Consider the following 21,356-nt stretch of genomic DNA (forward strand, 5'->3'; position numbering starts at 1 on the left):
GTAGCAATTACAAATTTCATTTTCAAATTTTGCCACAGCATTCTTGAATATATATATTAGGCGTAGAAATTAATCCTGTGCCTGTGTATTTATTTATAAAAAAAAAAAAAAACATACAATTTGAAATCTTCTCTCAATCTCAAAAGACAACAAAATAGTTGTACAAACAAAATGTCGAAGAAATCCATGTGTTTCCTTACTACGAAGATTAGTTTTATAACGTAACAAAATGTTGTTGGAATCTAAAAGCACAGAATTAATTTATACACCTAATATCTTTCACAAAATGAAAAAAGAGATATCGTGCCCCCTTAAAAAGTGCTTAAAGGAAAAACCTAAGGATAGGGATATCCAAAGGTTGCATACCTCTCCCCGTCCTGACACTTCCAGTCGAACGGTTCAATCGTTCAATCTCTCGTACGGTTCCAAGACAAACGTCGCATCGGAATTCCTGAAAGTCCCCGCCGGGTATCGGTGGTTTCCGAGGGAAAGCAACGACAACGATAATCGGGGATGGAAAAGAAAAAGGCAAAGTAGCCAGAGTGCGAGGATCGATCGGAAAGCGATCAAGACAACGACGGAAGGACAACGTTACGTGTCGTTTTACCTGCGTGCACCCATTGACGGGCACGCCGAGGCCAACAATGCCAAATCACCGGATACGATGCATCCGCAAAACTTATCGTTCGATGGCCGGAATTTCCTTCCCCCGCCGCTCTTCCACCCCCTCTCTAGTCCGTGTATTCTCGAGTACCGAGAGCGTCGAATCGAATTAGAAGCCTGGGAGGGAACCACAATGGGAGATCCTCCATCCGGTCGATGAGCCTCGGTAGTCTCGCGGAAACGCGAGGTTTTACCGGGGAAATTGTTTTCGATGCGATCAGTTTTCCTTCGCTCTGGACTTCCTTTCCGCCAGCCTCCCCCCCCCCCCACCCGTCTCTTGCCAATCCCTCGGAGAGTTCTGCAGTTTCCTTTGAGTGGCGGTGGCGGTGACTATGGGAGAATCGACACCAGCTTGTGCCAACGCTACTGGCAACCTCGAGTAAAGTGAGCGTCTGAAAGCTTTTTTCCTGTACTTGTTGGTTAAGGAGATTTTCTTTCACATCTCTGGCGGACGGAACACTAGCTAGGATGACGGTGCCGCGTCGATAGCTCCTTGCGTCATTGCGCTGATGGCTACCTTGACTGCCGATCCGTGAATTACGTCCCGCGAAAAGGGAAGCTGACGAACGTCAGATTAGCGGTAGCTTCTCTTCGGCATACTTTACGACAATGGACAGGAGCAAATATACTAGGCGTTTCCTACTTTTACGGCAAGATTGTAGGAGCACGATCTACGAGCGAAAACCAGAAGAAAAAAATGTTACACGAAGTTTGTTTATAAATTGTATATTGTGCTTATGCTTGTTATTGCGGGAAATCGAAACTGAAAACTCCAGAAACGAATATTCCCAACGTTATTTATTACTTAACCCATTCGCTGTCAGGGAAATTTCAAGCGTTTCGCCTTGGGCGATCAAGAATAAAAAGTGGTACTTCTTTCGCAATAATTATGACTCAAAAGGCTATAAACTTATCCTTGCAATCGATGGGAGAACTAACCGCGGAAAAGCTCTTCTCATCCCCTCCCTGGCCAGTCCTCCTGGATCGAGACTCGATTCCTCGTCGATGGGAAAGAATACCACAACCTGCGCCGCTTCTCGCCGTTGGCACACGTATCTATTTACAGTGGCTCTTTCTGTCCCTTCCCCGGTCCCCTTCTTCGTTCTCGTTTAATCCTCACTCCCGGCGCTCCATCGACTTTTTTCACCCCCTCCTTTTCTAGTTTGGGATCCAGCAGCGACGTTGGCACGTCGCAACAGCGCCCAGAGGAGATCCAACGTAGTCTGGCCGCAATCGGATCGGTAATTAAACCGGCGGACCCGGTTTTCCCGGCAACAGCAAAGCTTTTCCGCCTCGACGCCCGCAAACAGACCGAGGAAAAACAAAAGAGAATCTATTCCATTACACCGTCTGTTTGATCCTGGCAGCCCGTCCGCGCTATATCGATCCCCTTCTGTGTAGTTCCTTGGCCGCACTCCTGCACCGAGAACCAGCGGGATCGTTTAAACGGACCGTCACCGTCGCCTCTCTCTGCTCGTGGCGCCGATGATGTTTCACGTTTGATGAACTCGTGTGTACTTTTTCCCTTTTTTTGGGGGGGGCCCGGGGGATGGAGGAGGAGGAGGAGGAGAAGATGTGGATTTTTTGTTTTATTGGTAAGCAGATCGATTCGACTTTCGTTGGCGTTGATAACTGCCGATGCGGTGCTCCGTTCCGTTGGGCTTCATTTTATCGGAGGCGGCTGGTGTTTCGAATATTTGGGTAAGTTGGTATACTTGGTATACTTCAATTGATTGAAGTAGTATGGTTCGATGGAATATTTCCAAATATGTATAGCGTTTCGATCGTTGCAGATTTTTCTCGAAGACTGTTTTAATTTCTGAATGATCCCAGGTCTACGGCAGGACCTGTTCGGTTCGATGCACTCCATTCCTTTTTTCCACGTTACCTCCGCTACTTATCATACCGATCTGTATGTAGGAGCCACGTGTTCCCCACAAGTGCTCGAGGAATGCGATCTATCGAACGAAGTGCTCAAATAATTCCCACGCACAAGATCCATCGACTTTGACGTGGCCACGCAAAGTTGGCCACCTCTTAAATTCGATTCTGTTCTCGATAGACGGTTATTAGCCACGATGAAAGAACTTCCCAGAAAGCTGGTCGATAGGTTAATCTTTCAGGGAAACGTCACAGTTTAATTCTCCAACGGGAATTTAAAGTCATGCCGCCCATCGAACTGCGCGATTAAGAGCTAACAACGGACGACGAGCCGAACAATTCGACTAGCGGGCTCGGATACGAACGGCAGGAGATTTAAATGTCTGCTTAAGGGATCAGCCGATAAGACGGTTTCGCAGTCGAGTTTAATTTGACATTTAAATCGAACCCGACCGTCTGATCTTGAGTGGCTCCGTAGTTTCGAGCGCATCGACGGAAAATCGCCGGCGTCTGGAGCGGACCCGGTTGTTGCGCAAACTTGAAACAATCGCGTCGATCTTCTCTTTGAATTAATTAGAACGTAATTGCATGGAAATGCGGTCTGGAGAAACTTTCAAGCACTTGGTCCGCCCGTTCTTCCGCCATGGAACCGAAGATTTTATATAACTGCCGATGGAATTGATCTTAAATGCATTCAGAGGTTCCATTCGTGGAAGAATCCTGACTTACGACCACTGCTTTAAAGGTTTGTACTTAGCCGAGGGGCCGAAACAGAAAGCCGCTTGTATTTATTTCATTGAATCTTTTTCCATTGAATTAAGTAAATCTCTGCGTATACACTTACATTTTCTTGTTACGAAAATATTAATTTGTCGAGATACTACAGTCAATTTTCGAAAATACCTCCAAAAAAGGTCGTTTGTAATCAAGATGCCCTTGGACTATCCAGAATAAAAAAAAAACAATAAAAATTTAGTTAATACATATTACAGCTGTCAAGAATCACGAGGAGATTTTAATAAAACTCCCCTTACGTCTGTGGAAGGTGGACGTGGTACTAAATTCAGGTTCATCTGAATTTAGTAGCGCTGATCCACTTGGAGTACTCGAGACGTTAAGTCGAATGCTTTACTTAAGTTGAATACTTTGTCTTCATCAGCGTAGAGCCGCGCCACTTCCCTTTTATTTGTCTTTTTACCGTTTAAGACCCAGAGATTACCGTCCCCCTTTATCGAAACACTTTAGAACACGGAGTAGGTAACTTTAACGCCAGAAACGATACAATTCCCGCACTCCTGTGTCTCTGACTTGGAGCACAAGGTCTTCACCGGATCCACGAAAATATTATTTCAAATATTATTCAACACAAAGTTCCGCTGGGCGAACGTAATACAGTCCCGAATATCGTGCTTCTCTCTGGAACTAGTTGCACGTTTAAAGAGTTAATTATTGCGGGAGAACGGGACTGCAGAATGTGAAATCGCTGTAGCGCGATCTACGTGCCTCGACCCCGCTCGCCGTAGACTCAGCAACTCACCCTTCCACCGTTAAGGGCGTGTACCAGCCTGCTCCCTAATGAAATCGTTACTTTGCCGTTTCGCAGCAAAAATGGAGCAACGTGAACTAGGCGTTACGGTTTCCTTTTTTTCTGTATTTTAAACGAATACACTTTCATCAATTATCAGCGTTCAATCGAAACTCATCGAGTGACAATCGGACCGAAGAATAGGTTCGGACGACCAGCTGGCACCAATAGGTGACGAACAGGTCGAAAACGTGGATCCCAGAAATTTCCAGATCCCACGGGAAGCGCGTCTCCCGCGTGTCGACGAGCCTCGACATGTTACGTGTCACCCCGCAACATACCCTTTATTACTCGTCGCCGTTTAAACGCTCGAAAGCACGCGACGTCTCCCCGTTATTACCGCGAGACGTCGCAGGAACTTTGGGACGTGCGACGTATGAGAAATTGTATCGTCGCGGTGCCGCTGTCGCCCAGTCCTGGACCAGGGAAAAAAAATTACACCCTCGAATCTCGTTCGTGGCTTGTCACGTCCAAAATGTCGATAACAAAGCGTCAGCGTTACGGTCAATTTGTAATGGATCGTGATTCTCGGGGAAATTGTATGCTATTCTTTCGAATAATCTTAGAGAAAATTGGTAAGATGTGCTTAAACAAGGATTATCCTTTGTTGATTGTTTAAAAAGAGTGTTTGCATATTTGGTGTTGCGTATTTGAAATGAAATAAGGGAGGTTAGTGCAACTTTTAGAGATTGGTTAGAGGCTTGGTGCAACTTTTCTAGTACTGAATCTAGGTAGTAGGATTAGACTTAGATGAGAAAATCTACATTCACCGATTCGAGTTAGTTCACTCCGAAAGTGTACCAGACGTAGTCGAAATGTTAGTTAAGAGAAAATTAGAGTTGAGAATTGTTTCGAATTGCTAGATCGTACCGCAGAGAATGTAACTTTTCCGATGCTAACGAATCGTGAGAAGAGAATTTCTAGCAATGCCATTTTATTCGAAGCTTTATGGTTTACCACTTAGCGAGAATGACAAAGCTGGCTAAACCATTTAGCGAAATCAAATTGTAGCCATTACAGAATCAGATTATTCTCAGAGGCTAAGCTCGACACGATGCGCAGAATCTGTACCGCCTGGTAATACGATAACGAGCCACATCATGCCAGACTTTATCGCAGGTGTGTGCCAGGCGTAAGGGGGTACGTCGCGCTCCTGTTTTTCATTGGCGTAGATCGGTGATTTCGATCGAGCGCGTACGATATTAAGCCGCAGCGCTCCCGGAACGTTCATTTATTATTCCGTGATTTTTATCGGGGTATAAATGACTCACTTGATACTTCCCGCATGGAGAGGAAAAAACGTGACTCAGCCGCTGCTCATTTTCCCCGCCCTGACAATTTTGTCGGCCCTCCGGCATCCGACAGAAACGATAACGTCGAATAAAAAAGACGATTCCACGTCAACCACGTCACCTGGTTCCTCGATATACAATGACTTTCTTCCTTTTGTCGTTGGATGCTTAATGCAGTCACTATAGCGTGGATCACGTCGGGTTAGGCACCCCGGTGATGTTGCATTAAACTCCGTTCGTAGGAAAACCCCGGTAGAAAACGTCCTTTGCACTGCTGGAGACTAGAGTTAAATAGGAATTCAAGTTCTCTACAAATTATACAGGGTGTTCAAAAAAAAAGCATTCAATATTTATATGGTGTATAGGGCACACTGTACTGAGTAAAAAAGCTTTAGTAAACATAGGTCCAAAGGTCAACCGTTTCTGAGATATAAACATTTTTGTTTGCTAGTATCATGAGAGAGCACTCAAACACGGTGTTCGGTCAAAGGTGGATTGGACGTGGTGGACCAGTTGCATGGCCTCCTCGATCCCCCGATTTAAATCCTCTGGACGTCTTTTTATGGGGATATTTAAAAAGCCAAGTGTATTTCACGTCGATAAATGACTTAGAAGAACTACGTAACTTACGTAACGTAAAACTCTGTAAGAAGAAGATGCCAAGCGTCTACAGAAATGAGCAGTAGACACGTGGAAAATCTTCTATAAATATCGAAAACCCAGTAATAAGTCAATCATGATACTAACAAACAAAAATATTTATATCTCAGAAACGGTTGACCTTTGGACCTATGTTTACTAAAGCTTTTTTACTCAGTACAGTGTGCCCTATACACCATATAAATATTGAATGTGTTTTTTTTTAACAGCCTGTATAAAGAAGAGAGGGCTGGTTATTATAATCATAGTGTCTACTGATTAGGATGCTCGAATGTAGGTTTTAAGAGTATTACTTTTATTTTTACAAGTTTCGGCCCAATATTCATGATTTTTTTTGCAGCTAAAGTAATTGACATAGACTTTTGAAATTTGGTCATTATTCGATGCAAAAGTTTCATACGTATATTGACCAAATTGGTACGTCATCAAGCCCTCATAAATTCCTTAAACTGATATATAATTTTAACAGCACGAGAGACATGTCTCGGTGACATTCATAATTTGATGATGTTTCACATAAAGAGAGCTCAAGCAGAAAACCTTTTCACTATATAAAAGTTGCATCTTCAAAAAAACTCCAAGACTATAATATGTATTAATTATATCATGAGCCTATATGTCACTTATTATTTATTAGACTGGAGATTTTCATGAAATCTTTGCAAACCTATCTACAGACATTGGACCCAAGTAGGAATTTATTTTATTCTGCAAATATTATAATATATACTTAATTTTCAGTATATTTTTTATATTATTGTATACTGTGTGCATTTTGTAGTTTTTCGGACATGTAAATTTCTCATAAATGTATAAAAATCCGCAATCTACTTAGAAGAATATTCGCCATTATTATTATAATAATATTCTTGTAACTGTATTTGCTGAGTTGTTAATACTTGTGTTTCACGAGTTACCGATATTCGATATCGAAGACCGTTTGAAATTCAAAATTCCCGATCACAGTAGAATCTCTGTTGTGTGGACACCTGCTATGTAAACGTTTTATTGTATGAACGATCTGCAATGTGAACGCTCTGTTACACGAATCGTATATTTCCTAAACTTCAATATTGCATGTACAGAAACATACAAGTATTTACATATCTCCTTGCATAGAATGGAGTCTATTTCCAATAATTCAATATTGAATTGACATAGTACATACAATGGCACATCGTAATTTTGCCAAAACAGAAATGCGTAATATTGACGATTCAAGAAAATTGTGATGTAATTAAAAAAATTGAACATGGAGCCGGCATTCGGCGACACGATCGACGTTGCTTTTTTCTTCTACCAGCGTCTATTCCCCCCCCACTTTTTACGGATTTTATATTCCCTTTAACAGAGGGTCGATATCGAATCACGCCGGCTATAAATTCGCTGAGCATTATTTAATTAAAGTCTGGCTTTAATTTATGTATTCACGGGGACGTTTTTATTCGTGGGATCTTATTTACTGAGAGCTGTGCCCTTCTTCGTTTCTCTGTTTCGCAATTTTCCAATCTCTTGGAACATGAGTATTGAGTGATTTGTAAAACTAATTACTCTACGGTCAGAAATAAACTAAAGTTCAATTAGCACACAATTTGGATCTGTCTTCTTTTTTATTCCTTCGTACGACAATTTTCTTATCACTTGGACCATTTGTAATTTAAAAAATAAATTGCTCCGAGACTATAGACGAGTCTCGACTCTATAAAGCGCAAATTCAAGCTTTCCTTTGTGTATCGATTTAAAAAGTAATAGTAGACTTGTCGATTTTAAACTCTGTATACGTGTTTGTGCGTAATTCAAGTATACGTATACATTCTCTCGAGCTGAAATGATTGCTCAATTTCGCGTTACGTACTATCGCGTAGAAGAATACGAAACGAAAGTTGTTTTGGATGTGCATTACTCGAGTAATTGTGATTCTCTAAATCAAAGAAATGAAATAAATTCCAATTCTGCGTGAGTGTAGATACGATATCGATTGGACTTTTTGGAAAATAATAAGAATTATGGAACTGAAAACTTTTCATTCAAGAAGTTAATCTATAAGAAGTCTTACGTCAATCAATGAATTAGCTTTTGAGACCTTTAAGATTTCATTATACAGTATCGGAATATATAAAGAGTTTTATTGAAATTTCTATAATTTCATCAACTTTTCCAATTTTACTAATCAGTCAACATTAGTCAACATCGAGAAAATGTACGAATAAAAAACTAAATTCTTTCAAAGTTGTAGCACGTCCTCTTCGATGACCTTATCTAGTTTTTAATATTTGATAACGCAGGTCAGTTACATCCCCTGCTAAATTTTTATATCGTATACTACGAATCGAGTAGTAACGTACAATTTTCAGCCACACTCTTTAAATTTGAATAAAAGCGATAGGAGAATTACGAGAACGTCCTGCTAGCATATAATAGAGGTTCAATGGAATATGGCACGCATAAAACGAAGTACGATACGGAGCATACATGTCTCTTGGAACAGTGACCATACTACATTAAAATCACCCTCCCATTTTCTGGTTCATGTTATAAAGAGAATGATGGAAACACAACGTTACCTTGTTTATTATATTACAACTAGTACGCTAGAACCTCGTTTATTGCAGAAAATCTAAACCGAAAACTCCAGAAACAATTAAGGAAACCAATTTAATAATTTGTTACTGTATGCATTAAGGTATATATACTAAGGTATATATTAATCGTATGTCCAACAAAATGAGGAATAAGCATCACTAATAGGAAATTCACAATAAAGTTAGGAAGAAATAAATTAACCATTCATGTTTACATAGTAAAAAAAAATTAAAAATCGCCGAAATACTGTAAAATTTAAAATGTCGGATTTTTCTTTATTCTACGCATGATCGTATTCTCTTCCATTACGATCTAAAGGATTTCGGTGTTTTTTAATTCGTTCAAAATAGTAATAATATTATTGTATAAGAATAATAATTTATTAGTGTTATTATAAAATTTACATATCATATATAAAATATCTTGTATTTTGTACTACAACTGTAGTTTTTTAGGCATCAAACTTTCCATTCGGTATCGTTGAAATACTTTTGTGACTCATTGTACACGTACCGACACCGTCGGTCCTTGTGTTGACAGCTAGTCTAGGGTAGTCATTAAACAGATACCAGTTCAAAACAAGGTATTCATTTGCAGTCCGCCGTACCTGTTTATTTAGCCACGGGTCTGGAAAGTGCACACTCACGAGGGTTACCCCTCGCGGAAACACATAAATCAGAATGTCCCGTGAAGCAGCAGCAGTAGCAGAAATCGATCCTACAGGAAAAGAAGACCGGACGGCCCTCTTACCCTTCGCCGTTTATTACTATTATTAAAACGTCTCTCTATCCCGTGGCCACGCGTGACCCGAGGGCGCGTGAGACGAATACGAAGGGTAAAAAGGTCCCGAAGGAGCTTCTCGTTTCCTCCCGACCTATGGGTTCCCCCATCGATACACACCCCCATCCGATCGGTTCAGTGACTACCAACCGGAACAGTCGCGAGGGCGTCACCTTTAGCCTGTGACGAGAATTAGGGATTGTTAATTGCGTTATGAATACAGAACCGTGGCTGTCTCTTTCGTGAGAAAAGCTCGCTACCCGCCCTTGCCCGATTTCGCTCCACCCCAGTGTCCCCTCGTTCTTGGTGGAATTGCTAATTGGCACTTCATGAAAGATGGGAATGATCTTTCCTAGAGGATGTTTGTCGCTAGTAACCCTTTCAAACTTGGTATACATTGTAATGTATATTAAATTTCATATTTGTGAGAAAATAATTAACAGGCACTGTTAACACATTGATCGTCATGTTACGCATACGCGAGTGACAGTGCTTTTCAATGATGAACTAAAAAAATTAATTCTGAAAGTCAACCATCAAAGGAACTGAATTTAAATGAAATTTATGAATTTCTATGAAGTTATAGGAATAAAAATACCACGATGAATGTTTGGTTATATGCAGCGATGGTACTTGGAAGCTTCGTAAATGTAGTGTTAACAAATAAACGAAGCATCAGGAAGAAGAATCGCCACAATGAGACCATGTCGAACAACACCGACCCGAGGAAGGGTAGGGGTCCGCGTGTCTCTCTTTGTCATCGAGGTTGGCATTGTCGCGACCCTAGAACTCGACACACGACACCGTTTGCCCTTTCCACTATGGGCAACGAGCAGGTAGCCAGTCGAGATGCGGCCGAGCAGATAGCTGGCTTCGTTTATGGGCGGGTGTACGATTTCCGTAAAGCAACACCGAGGTGAAATTAAGCGACTGTCCAGACACCGGAGGGGTCACCGCGATGACACCTGCGAGATTCCCTTTCTACTCTTCTCGTGTTATATTTTTTTCTAGCCTCTAGCTTCCATCCCCTCTGACTTCTCTATTTCCCGTTTCAACCGACCCTTCGATGAAAGGGCTTCCTCATGGGGGCTACAGGGATGGAGGGGGCGGTATCCTCGTCCAGAGATATCCAATTGTCCACGTGGATTTTTCTGGCTCCGCTACCTTTTACGTCCTCGCGTTGATACCGTCGCCCAGGTCTGATCGCTTTAAAACCACCCGCGGATTAGGTTCGCTCGGTGCTCGTACGGGGTGTCTCGGAATTATGGACAGTCTAATGGATCTATCCGCGAAACGACACTCGAAATGTTGCACGACAGACTGGGTGGAAAAATGGTGAGATGTTTCGTTAAAAACTCAACGTGAGTATCTTGCTTCGTAAAGGTTCGTTACACTTGGAAATAATGAAATTAATGAAATTTAGTAAAAATTCTTATTGGTACGGACTGATTTAACCCTTTGCGGTCGCGTTACATTTAGATCTGAGTGTCATACTGGTCGGATTTAACTTTCTCCTTCGTAACATATTTAACATTTCCGCTTTAAGGGAGGAAATAGGTTTAGAACTACGTGTTTTTAGAGATTTGCATCAATTTTTTTAGCAAGAAAGGAATGTATATAATTTAATGAAACTTTGAGAATATTTTATACATATATTCAAGTAAATATCGTAATATTTTTGAAGTATTTTCCCGGAAAATATGAAAGATATCAGCTGCCAGCCGTCATTTATGTATAAAATGCTCTAAAAGTCTTCTTCAGTTACGAAAATGTACATTCAAGATACGAGAATTAATCTTCCTATCTTGGTAGCTTCCTAGGCAGATTTTCGAATCCCTCGCGAATTCCAAGAGAAGCATGAACACGACTAACAAACTAGCGCGTGGTTAATCAAGTTGAAGATCACTCCGATACCTTCGTTGTTGTCCTCTTTCGCCTAGTTAGCAACTCAGCGAGTGGAAATTTTGATTCAAAGCAACAAAACAGGATCACTCGCGTCGAGAAGATCCAGGCGGCCAGACGATGATCTGCCTTTACATGATCGTCGGACTCTTGGTTAAGCACAAAGAGATTATTAGCCCAATTAGGTCAGTCGGAAGTTTCACCTTTGATGCCTCCACCAAAGCGGGCCAGTTCCCTTGACACTGCCTCGGTACTCCTGTTCCCCGAGTTGGAATTCATTCTGACCAATTAACAAGCGATTCCGTGTTTCGTTAACCGATAAACAAACAAGCTCGAACAGGTCACCGAGCAACAAACGTGTCCATCGCAGAGTTAGATTAAGTCCTGATCGGCTTCGGGCGAAAGCGTGGAACAGTTTGCGGCGCTCGGACTTATCCGCAACTAAGTCTGTCAACGTTTCGCACGAGGGAAAGTCCCCAGGTGTAACTATAACTTGCTAGGTTGAATTGTATTAAATATTCCAACAATGCTTCGGAATAATCATTTCAACATTAGTGTATTTTCATATTTGCTAAAGGCAGGTCATAATTCTCAGTACACTTTGTTGGGATCCAGGTGAGGAACGTGAAGACCAATTTGTACACTTACAAATATATTTCGGACGTTCCAAAAATACAACTCTGGATACAACGAATACTTGCGGAAACAAAATAACAGACTGACGCGCACAAGGATCGAAAACAATAATGCTTCTCTTCTGAAGATTTCTAAATCTTATATCCTAGACCAGTGATTCCCAATAGATTGGTCATCCAACAACTTATTTTCGTAGTAAAGTATAAGATTGAATTATAGTAAATATTCCAACACGCGCAAATCGGACTATCGCCTAAGGACTTGCCAGACACGTTAGCTTAACGATGGTCAGTAGTGCCAAACAGGACCATTCACGGTGCCATCAGCCAAGCAGCATCCAACCTAGAATCATAAACCAGCGCGGATTCCGAAGGCCTAGAAAAGCTTGCCGCGTCTCTGGCAGGATTATTCGGCATCGGTTGTTCCGGAGCTACGGAGGCCGAAGAGGGAACCAATAAAGATCCCTGGGAAAAGAGAAATGAATCCGTCAGCGGCCATTATCGGAGCCCATGAGCTCCCCGGTACACACGTACACGGTGCCATGGCGCACAATAAGCGCGATTAAAAGCTTAATTAGAAGAATTTCGGGGCTGTGTGGAGCTAGGCAGTTGACGGCTTCCCAGACAAATCGAAATTGGTCCGCGTTCATTATCGGGACATCGGGGACGCCGGTAAGGAGGAACGACGTCATCGACCTAATTAACGCCGACGTCGACGTCGACTCGGAAGCATACCGATTCTCTTTGGAAGTTTAAGTACTCACCGCGATCCGAGCCGATAAAGGTGGGCATGTGTGCGTTTGTATGGGCCGTGTGTGTGCTTATTCATCGCCGTGGTTCGGGAACACAGAGACGCGACACGCGGCCGCAACGACGACGCCGTGACACGGTGCAAGCACCGGGACGCGTGCATCGCACTGACTCACAGGAACAAATCAGACCCCCTGCCGTTCAATATGCATGAGTTATCATTCGTAACGCACCGGGAATGAATCATATTCGCGATGCTCTCGGCACCACTCGTTAGCTCAGCCCCTCTCCTTTCTTCTTCTCTCGCCCCTGTAAACCCTTGATCAAACTATGCTGGTGATTCTTAACCACCGTACCCCACGGCGCGCCACCGTGCCGTGAAGACGCCTACATTGTGCTGCAAACGTTTGCCATTGATGAATCTTTATTTTTTTCTTTTTCTTTTCTTTTAAAGCTCTTAAGACCTTATATGATCCATTTCGCTTTACAATGTTTACAAGACAGTGGTGATACAAATAACGTACAATTAATAGACTATATTTTTAAATGGATAGAACAGTCGTTAAAAAAGGAAAAGATTCGCAGACAAGCTTTGATGTTCGGCTCGGCTATAAATATATCAATATTTAAGGGCAACTGAAAACCCATTTTATAAAAGGATCTTAGCACATCAACCCTAGGAGCTTCATACAATTCACATTGCCAAATGATGTGATTTAAATTCTTATCGCTTTGGCTACATCTACAACTACTGCTCGTTATTATGTTTATACGTGCCAATGAAACTGCCAAGTGGTAATGATTACCACGCATCCTATTAATTGCTATAGCAAAATTTCAATTCAGTCTCTTGCGCGAGAACCATGACGTAGAACCATCGCAAGAAAATTTCTGGAAAAATGTCTTGCACTTATGTAACCCCTGTTCCTTGACAGTTTCTGTGGTAATCATCTTGAACTCTTTTTTGTATATACCATACAAGTCAGTAAATGGAATTTTAGAGATGTTGAGGGAAGTCGATGAAGTAGCCATTTTGCCTGCTCTGTCTGCCTTCTCGTTACCCTGAGTACAAGAATACGATGGGACCCAAAATAGTTTCACATAACTGTTATATTCATTTTTATTGAATAAATTATATTTTCTTTTTATTTCAAAAATATATGACTGAATCTTTATTTCTTATGGTTTTTAACGCTAGTAGGAACAGACGAGTGAAACGACGCACTTGTTACCGCGTAATCAGGCGTTCTTTAACAATTTGATCGGCCTCTTTTATTTTTATGAACTCAAGATTGCGTGATAATTTGCTGAATAATGTAAGTTAGGTTTAGGGCATGCGTTAGTAAGACATAAACAAAGGAATTTGTGTTAAAAAGGTTATCCTGACTGACAGGTTTCGGTAAATAAAACTGTGTCTCACTTGTGATTAAATTATTAATCAGAAACTTTATTATTCAATTACGTCACGTAGTCCTAAATTGAACGATGCATAAAACAATTGTACATATTATGGCGTTGTATTTCCGTTTTTCCGCTTGTAGCTTAAAATTACGTTTTATATCCACTGAAATGAAATTTCAGAGAAAATGTAAGGAAAATAATACGAAATTAGTCTTCTTGAATTTTAATGTTCTTCGTCTTCTTCAAAAAACATTTAAAAGATGAGATGATGAATAAAAGAACAGTTCATGCTATTGCAATTACCTTTCTTTTTAACGGAGAATTCCAGCGCAGTAGATCGGTTCAGAAGCTTCGTAAATTCTCGTTGTTTCGAGCAAACCATTATTACAGTTTGTAGAATCCTTTTTGTTTAAAGAAATTTTAAAGCACATTTCTTTATTAGAAAGGACACATTGAAAATATTCTGATGTACAGATTATTTCAAGTCGAAGTAGATTGTTATAATTAGTTACAAATACTCCTCAATAGTTTATCCGTGTTGAAAATGTCATGCAAATTAACGTGTTACGATTACGATAGTGATAACGATATTTCTTGTAAGTTTTGGACAATCTTTTACATTACAAAGATTTTGTTCCTGTTTGGATAGAGAAGAAAATCCAATCTATCGATCGATGTGGGAGTTTATTATCAGCAACTGGAACGACAGCAGTCACCATTGAAAAAGATCGACCCAGTTAGATTAACAGAAAACGTGTTTCTTTCCATCAAGATAACGCTCGGCCACGTATGGCAAATCAGTTGCTGGAAAAAAGTGATTGATTCGGATAGAAATGAATGATTCGCTTTCCTTATTATTTGAACATATCCTCATCGGATTATTACTTATGCATGAGATTGCAAAATTGTTTGCGTTAATAGGAATTGTAGACGCAGCTAGGACCTACCTGAGAAATTAATAGACAAATAAAAAAATTATTGCCAATTGTCGCCATGTTTGTCTACAACTTTAATCATAACTCCGTTAATTGTTAAAATTTTCTAATGTAACTTGCACGAAATATTTTTCATATTATATGCAATAAAATAAATAAATACATAAATCGATTTTCTGGAGTATGTACTATCTCGGTAGACTTCCTTGTATTGCTCACTACTTTAAAAAATTGCATCAACATACAATCTATGGGGAGTAGTTTTATTGCTTAAATTTGAGTCTAAGAAAAAAGAAGGTATTCCTTATTTTTTACCGCCCCGCGAACCTCTGCAAAGTTTCGTCAAAATTGGGATGGGACACACCGCGGATGTTCTTTGTTAGAAGTTTCACTACTTATTCCAGCATATCTTTTCGGTAGACTCTGGACCACAGTAGTAACGCCTCAGAGAAATGAGGGTTCGTTACACATTGTTGGGACAATCCCTACGCAACAGTCACTGTCTTCCTGGCAAACCAGATTTGAATTCAAAGCCGGCGCTTTCTTGCAACATGTTACAAGTTGAAAATGAACGAAGAGCGAGCTTTCAAACTTTTAATAACCTTTAATATCTTCCATTGAAGTTGATTATGACGAACCATTTACAGCAGAGTTTGTAACGTAAACACATTAGTTTATGGTTCCGTGCGAATTAGATCCATAAAATTTTCAGTAAAGTACTTTTAAACAGTTGTGCGAATACTTATTGCTTCAATATTTCTATCGATTAATTGTTTTTTTTCTTGTTAATTTCGCAACTTACATAAATAGCTATTTTTTTTTGTAATCTATCTATTTTAGACATTTCCGAGAATATGTAGAATGTCATTGTTTATAAAAAATAAGTTAATAAATTACAATTTTACACAGTTTTTTTGGAAATTAATCGGTGTACGAATACTTTCTACATCTACGGTATTTCACGAATCTCTTCATTCTATAATTGCTGTCTAACAGCAATTTTATAATTTCTTTAACACTTTAGTGCCAGGCATACTCATGGGAATTATTTTTATACAATAGGAAACTGTATAATCTATCGTTTGAGTTAGTGTTTAGTTTCACAACCTGATCAACAAGTCACGAATCCTATCCAGACTGTTTTTCTGTAGCACATGATCTTCAGAATTAATTTTTAAAAATCCTTAGACAAAATCTCTGTCACCCATACATGGGTGACGGTGGCGATGAACGTCTATGAAAGTCATCCCTAAAAATCAACGATCCCATCGAATGACAATATTCGATGTCCACGTTCAGTCGTCTAGTTTTGGCACGCGATAAACACCATTCCGGGTGAGTAATTACCTCGAAAAAATCTCCCGTTTTTGCAATTTTCTTTATCCCAGGACCCCGATGATACTCCCCTCCCAGCCCTCGCACGGCCGTCATCCCCTTTTCACTCTTCTGTCCCTTATCAGGCCTCCTTATCTCTCTTTCATTCTCTCGTCCGTCGTCTTCACACTTATCACGGTTTTCTTCCCTTTTCCCTTTCACACTCCTTAGCCACGCCATTTACATCACCATTCACGGACCGCGTGCCCCTCTTTCTTATCGGACTCCCCCTTTCTGTCTCCTTTAATAACCACTCGTTCGCTATCTTTCTCGGACAACACGGCCGAGCCGCGATTTCTTTTCTTCGACCCCTGACGGACCGGTTGGATGATTCACCGAGAAAAGCAACCCTTCGTCGATCCAAAGCCATCCCGCTGCTACGGCGAAGGTAACAGGCGACTTCTAGGCCGATAAAAAAAATATTTGCCCGACCTACGTTCCGCGTGGAAAACATCCTTGGGGGTTTTTAAATAAGCCATAGCCCGAGCGCCGTAAATACAGCATTCAGAGGAAAATTCGAAAGGACACTTTCCTCGAAATCGGTCACCGAGTCCGCTCTGCACATTTTCAGGTCATTCCGAAGCATCGAGCACGGAATGCTGTCGATATCTCTTATTAGCCTGTCCAAGTTGGACACGGTACAATACCGTTGGTACGCGAGAAAGATGAATCGGGGCGTCGCCTGTGGCTTAAGCCACAACGAGCATGTTAACCCTTTGGATTATGAGGTCACCTATGGCGTGACAAAACTACTTTTCCTGAAACTCTTAAGTCACCTTTAACGTGACATCGTGCACTCAATAAAACAAATTAGTAGTCTACGATTTTATTAAAGAAAATGTGTCGAGAGTATATGTATGTACATAATATCTTTTATTATACACTTCTCATTATAATAGTATTAGTATTTCGTATTAAATATCGAACTTATTTTCGTGCTTGAACAGAATCCAACAATCCACCAATATCAATTTCGATACATTAATAAATAAACCCATGTACCCCTAGTGTTATAAATGTATTAGGTTGTTTTAAAAGTCCATGCCACTTATACTTTTGCTACTCAAATTAATATGTGAAACATACTCTTAAGTGTAATAAAAAAAAGGTAATCTCTCTCACTTTACAATATTGTCTCACCTTTCGGACACAGTCTTTAGCACGAATTTATGGGATGACCTAATATGAATATAAAGGCTCAGAATTAATTTCTGCGCCTAACAATCATTTCTTTCGCTTAAATATCTTAGATTTCATACAGTATAGCTTTATAGTGAAAAAGTGATGCGAGTAACTCCTTTGTGACGTCGTGATAATCTACCAGAAATGGTTTCTTTTTATATTCCTCAGCGTTTGATTGGAATTTCCGGCCGGAATCGCTCCCGTTTCGTCGCATTCTCTGAATCATGGCATTGACAACACTGTTCGAAATATTTCCGGGTACGTGCGTCGTTGTGAATATTATCCCATCGCGTATCGTATTTATTTGCCCCCGGAAACAGAGAGGGCAGAAACGAGGACACACGTCGCGGCAAAAGAAAAGTTGTCACGCATCTTGGAACAAAGCCGCAATTCCGCGCGTGTTGGAAAGCGCGGCAACTTGCTCGGACAGAAAAATTCCCCTCGTTGCCGTTGTACAGATGCACCACGGGCGCATCGGTCGATGCACCAGAAGCGGAACCGTGCCGATAAAAGCGGTGGCGGGCCACCCCCTCCGGGCGTTCGCGGAATAATTGGATCGGTTTTTGCAGCTGTGAATCACGAGCCACGACAATCGGAGGAACAAGACTTTTTCTTCTCCCTCGCGGCTTTTCCGGGCCAGATATTGTGGCCCGCTTCGTTCCACTCCCTTATCTTCGAGGAGTGCCACTTTTTTTCTTTCCCCTCCGTCGAGGACACCCCCGCGCGATCTACCCCTTCATTGGTTTCACGTTTCCAACCCCCGGCTGCTACCTCGCCACGAGGTTTCGCTTCGATCTCGAATTTCGAACGAAAATTGACGTGGATGGGACAACCATGGCGGAGAAATTGAGTCGAGTGCGCAACAGCTGCGTAAAGTAGCGTATGTCAACAGGAAATGATGTATAATAATGGGTAGATCGCGGATTTTAATGCACAAGGAACGATAAAATCCACAGATTATTCAATAATGTAAAAAATATTGAAAGAAATGGTCATATTACAATTTTTGTCGCGAGCAAAACTTGTTAAAAATTGTAATTTAAGTAAAAGTAAAAATTGAAGAAGTTAAACAAAATAAAGAATTTATGAAGTGTAAGCCTTAAAAATAATAAAATTCACAAAAATTATCTAGTCGAAATATAAAATTTACGAATAATAACACTACAAAACAAAATTTCAAAGAATAGACAAACGAAATATAATTCAGAGAGATCTAGCATTCCGTGCGACATTTCACGCATTAATCTTCGACGATTCAGGTTAATTCTCAGCTCGGAAGTAAGTTCGTCTTAAGTGTGGTCGAAATTTCAAATTTATTTTCAGTTTTCAGGTAATCGAAAAAGCTCCCTTTCTTCCAAGACTAACGCTGTCATCGAGAATGATAGATTCGCGAAGTCGTAAAGATTCTCGGTCTTGGTTCCGACGGAGATAATTCTCTTTGTCGTGAAGTCTGCCCTTAATGTCGCTCCGATTCCGAGTTAATGTCCATCGCGTTTAAAAGTAACGAGGCTAAATAGTCGAGCAAATTGAAATCGAAGCGTGCCGACAGAGATAAGCAACATAAACGAGCACTTCGTTCTTTTATTTCTGCCATTGTTTCTGACGAACTCTCTCGGTTAATTATTACGTAAAAGATACAGGAATTTTTTCCAAATATCTGGGAAGCATTAATAAAATTTTACTATTGCGTTTAAACGAATATCATTAACTCAATAAACGGCTAAATTATGTTTTACAGAAAAATGAAAAATTTAATATTAAAATATTTAAATAAATGGAATAACTAAAGAATTAAACGGAAATTTGGTTTTTTAATGAGGAACATGAGTCTTTGCCTGCACTCAATTTACGCAATGATACTATGAAGTTTAATTAAACACGCGTCTTCTGGGAACGAAATCTAGACGAAACAAAATCAAGATTTAGATCATGTCATTTGGCAATGTTCAAAATATGAAAATGAACGTGCTACTCTTATAACGGCGCTTCACCGTCGCAAATACTACCTCCTGACTTGTATGAGGTGTTTTCTATGCGATTCAGATATTAAAGGTCTGTTGATTATATTCGAGTTTATTAAGCGATGTGCAATAAGGATTTAATTTAATTTAAATTTAAATTAAATGATTATTATTATTATAATTTCATTTCATTTCATTAAGATAATGTAAGCACACAGACGCTATACAAACTAGTCTTAAGTTAATCTATGTAAAAAAGGCGTAGTAAGATGTTAAGCAATATGTTAATATGTTTATGTAACGTATATACTATATAACCATATTCGGTTTAAAAGCAATAAATAATATATATATATATATATATATATATATATATATTATTATATATATATTATAAATCTTATCGTCATTTTGCAAATAGATTAGATTATTATTGTAAGAGTCCATACGAAAAATAACGCACGGAGATTCGAACCGTACGAGGCGTTGATATTACATTATTATCATGACGAATGTTGAGAATATATATTTATTTATATATATATACATCTAGACGAAACCATGTATTCCATGCAACACTTTTTCTTGCTCTTTGCCGTAACTTCACTCTGCGACACGTTTGGGAAACAAGAACCGCCTTGTGCCGAGATTTCGCAATGAAAAGGCTCGGCCTTTCAGGGAATGGTCGCGTTCCGTGTGTACGGCACCATCACGTGGAAAACTGAGCCGTGGAAAAATGCAGCGTTACATTGGATCAGCGGAAGGTTAAAAGGCAATCCGACGGAATTGTTCGCTCGTTGCGGGAAACGGGGCGCAAACACGCGTGAGAATGGCTTCGTATTCGCGACGCCGAACGATTCATTGACCGTCACGATTATCGTTGTCGCGCTTCGCTTTTTTGTCGTCAAGTGTTTTCCCGCGAAACTGTAAGAACATCTAAGCTCGCAGAGTGTTCGCTTATCCGAAACAATTAACAATATTCCACGTAATTTTATTCTGCGATGGACAATGTCAAATGAAATAAATTGAAAAAATTGCAAAATGTACTTTAAAACATACCTAAAATATTCCCAAAGTTAAACAAAAACATGTAAAAGATGTAAGCTTTTCTCTGTAAAAAAAAAAATTACGAAAAACGCTTAATATTTGGCCGCCTAATGTAATACTCCCTCGCCCTCTTGGGGTGTCAATCGTCCACGTCAGGGAATATTGAATTAAGGTGTTAACAGTTGATTCGTCACCTGTTTCAGACACGGAAGCCCTGAGGATGCTGGAGCTGGTGGTCCCCCAATACGTGGTCCGCAACCAGAATATTAGACTGGAGTGTAACTTCAATTTGGATGGCGAGACACTCTACTCCGTGAAATGGTACAAAGATGGGAACGAGTTCTACCGATACGTGCCACAGGACAGACCGCCGGTGCTCGTCTTTGAGCTGCCAGGTGTTAAGGCGAATGTAAGAATTACTTTCTATTGATTTTTTCTTGTCTCGTGCCAATGCACCACTCTCCATGCTTCCATCGCCGTCACGGCTTCTATTTAAAACACGTTTTTTCTTTTTTCATTTTTACCCGCGTTCCGTTACCTATGTCGTCTAGAACTTCGTCATTTCCATTATTACGGAGCGTTGCTTCGCTCGCGAAATAAAAGAGTGGAATCTTTAAGAGTTAGGACTCGTCGAAAACAACATAGTACCAAAGAACCTTCCTGTCCTGCCAGATGATATTCCTCCGAAGTAGAACGCGAGGATAACTACAGTGAGTCAAGGAAGT

At 40.4% G+C, this 21,356-nt stretch overlaps 1 protein-coding gene across 1 annotated transcript in view; it reads left to right on the forward strand.

Annotated features, from left to right (window-relative positions):
- Window positions 1-21,356, forward strand: part of LOC128891468 (B-cell receptor CD22-like) — a 65,729-nt gene that overhangs the window by 39,215 nt on the left and 5,158 nt on the right. The window contains exon 2 of the mRNA XM_054150969.1: window positions 20,835-21,040. Coding sequence (XP_054006944.1) covers window positions 20,835-21,040 — 206 coding nt within the window. The remainder of the gene's footprint in view (window positions 1-20,834; window positions 21,041-21,356) is intronic.

This window comes from Hylaeus anthracinus, unplaced genomic scaffold (assembly GCF_026225885.1).
Source record: "Hylaeus anthracinus isolate JK02 unplaced genomic scaffold, UHH_iyHylAnth1.0_haploid 12001, whole genome shotgun sequence".
Taxonomy (NCBI): Eukaryota; Metazoa; Arthropoda; class Insecta; order Hymenoptera; family Colletidae; genus Hylaeus; species Hylaeus anthracinus.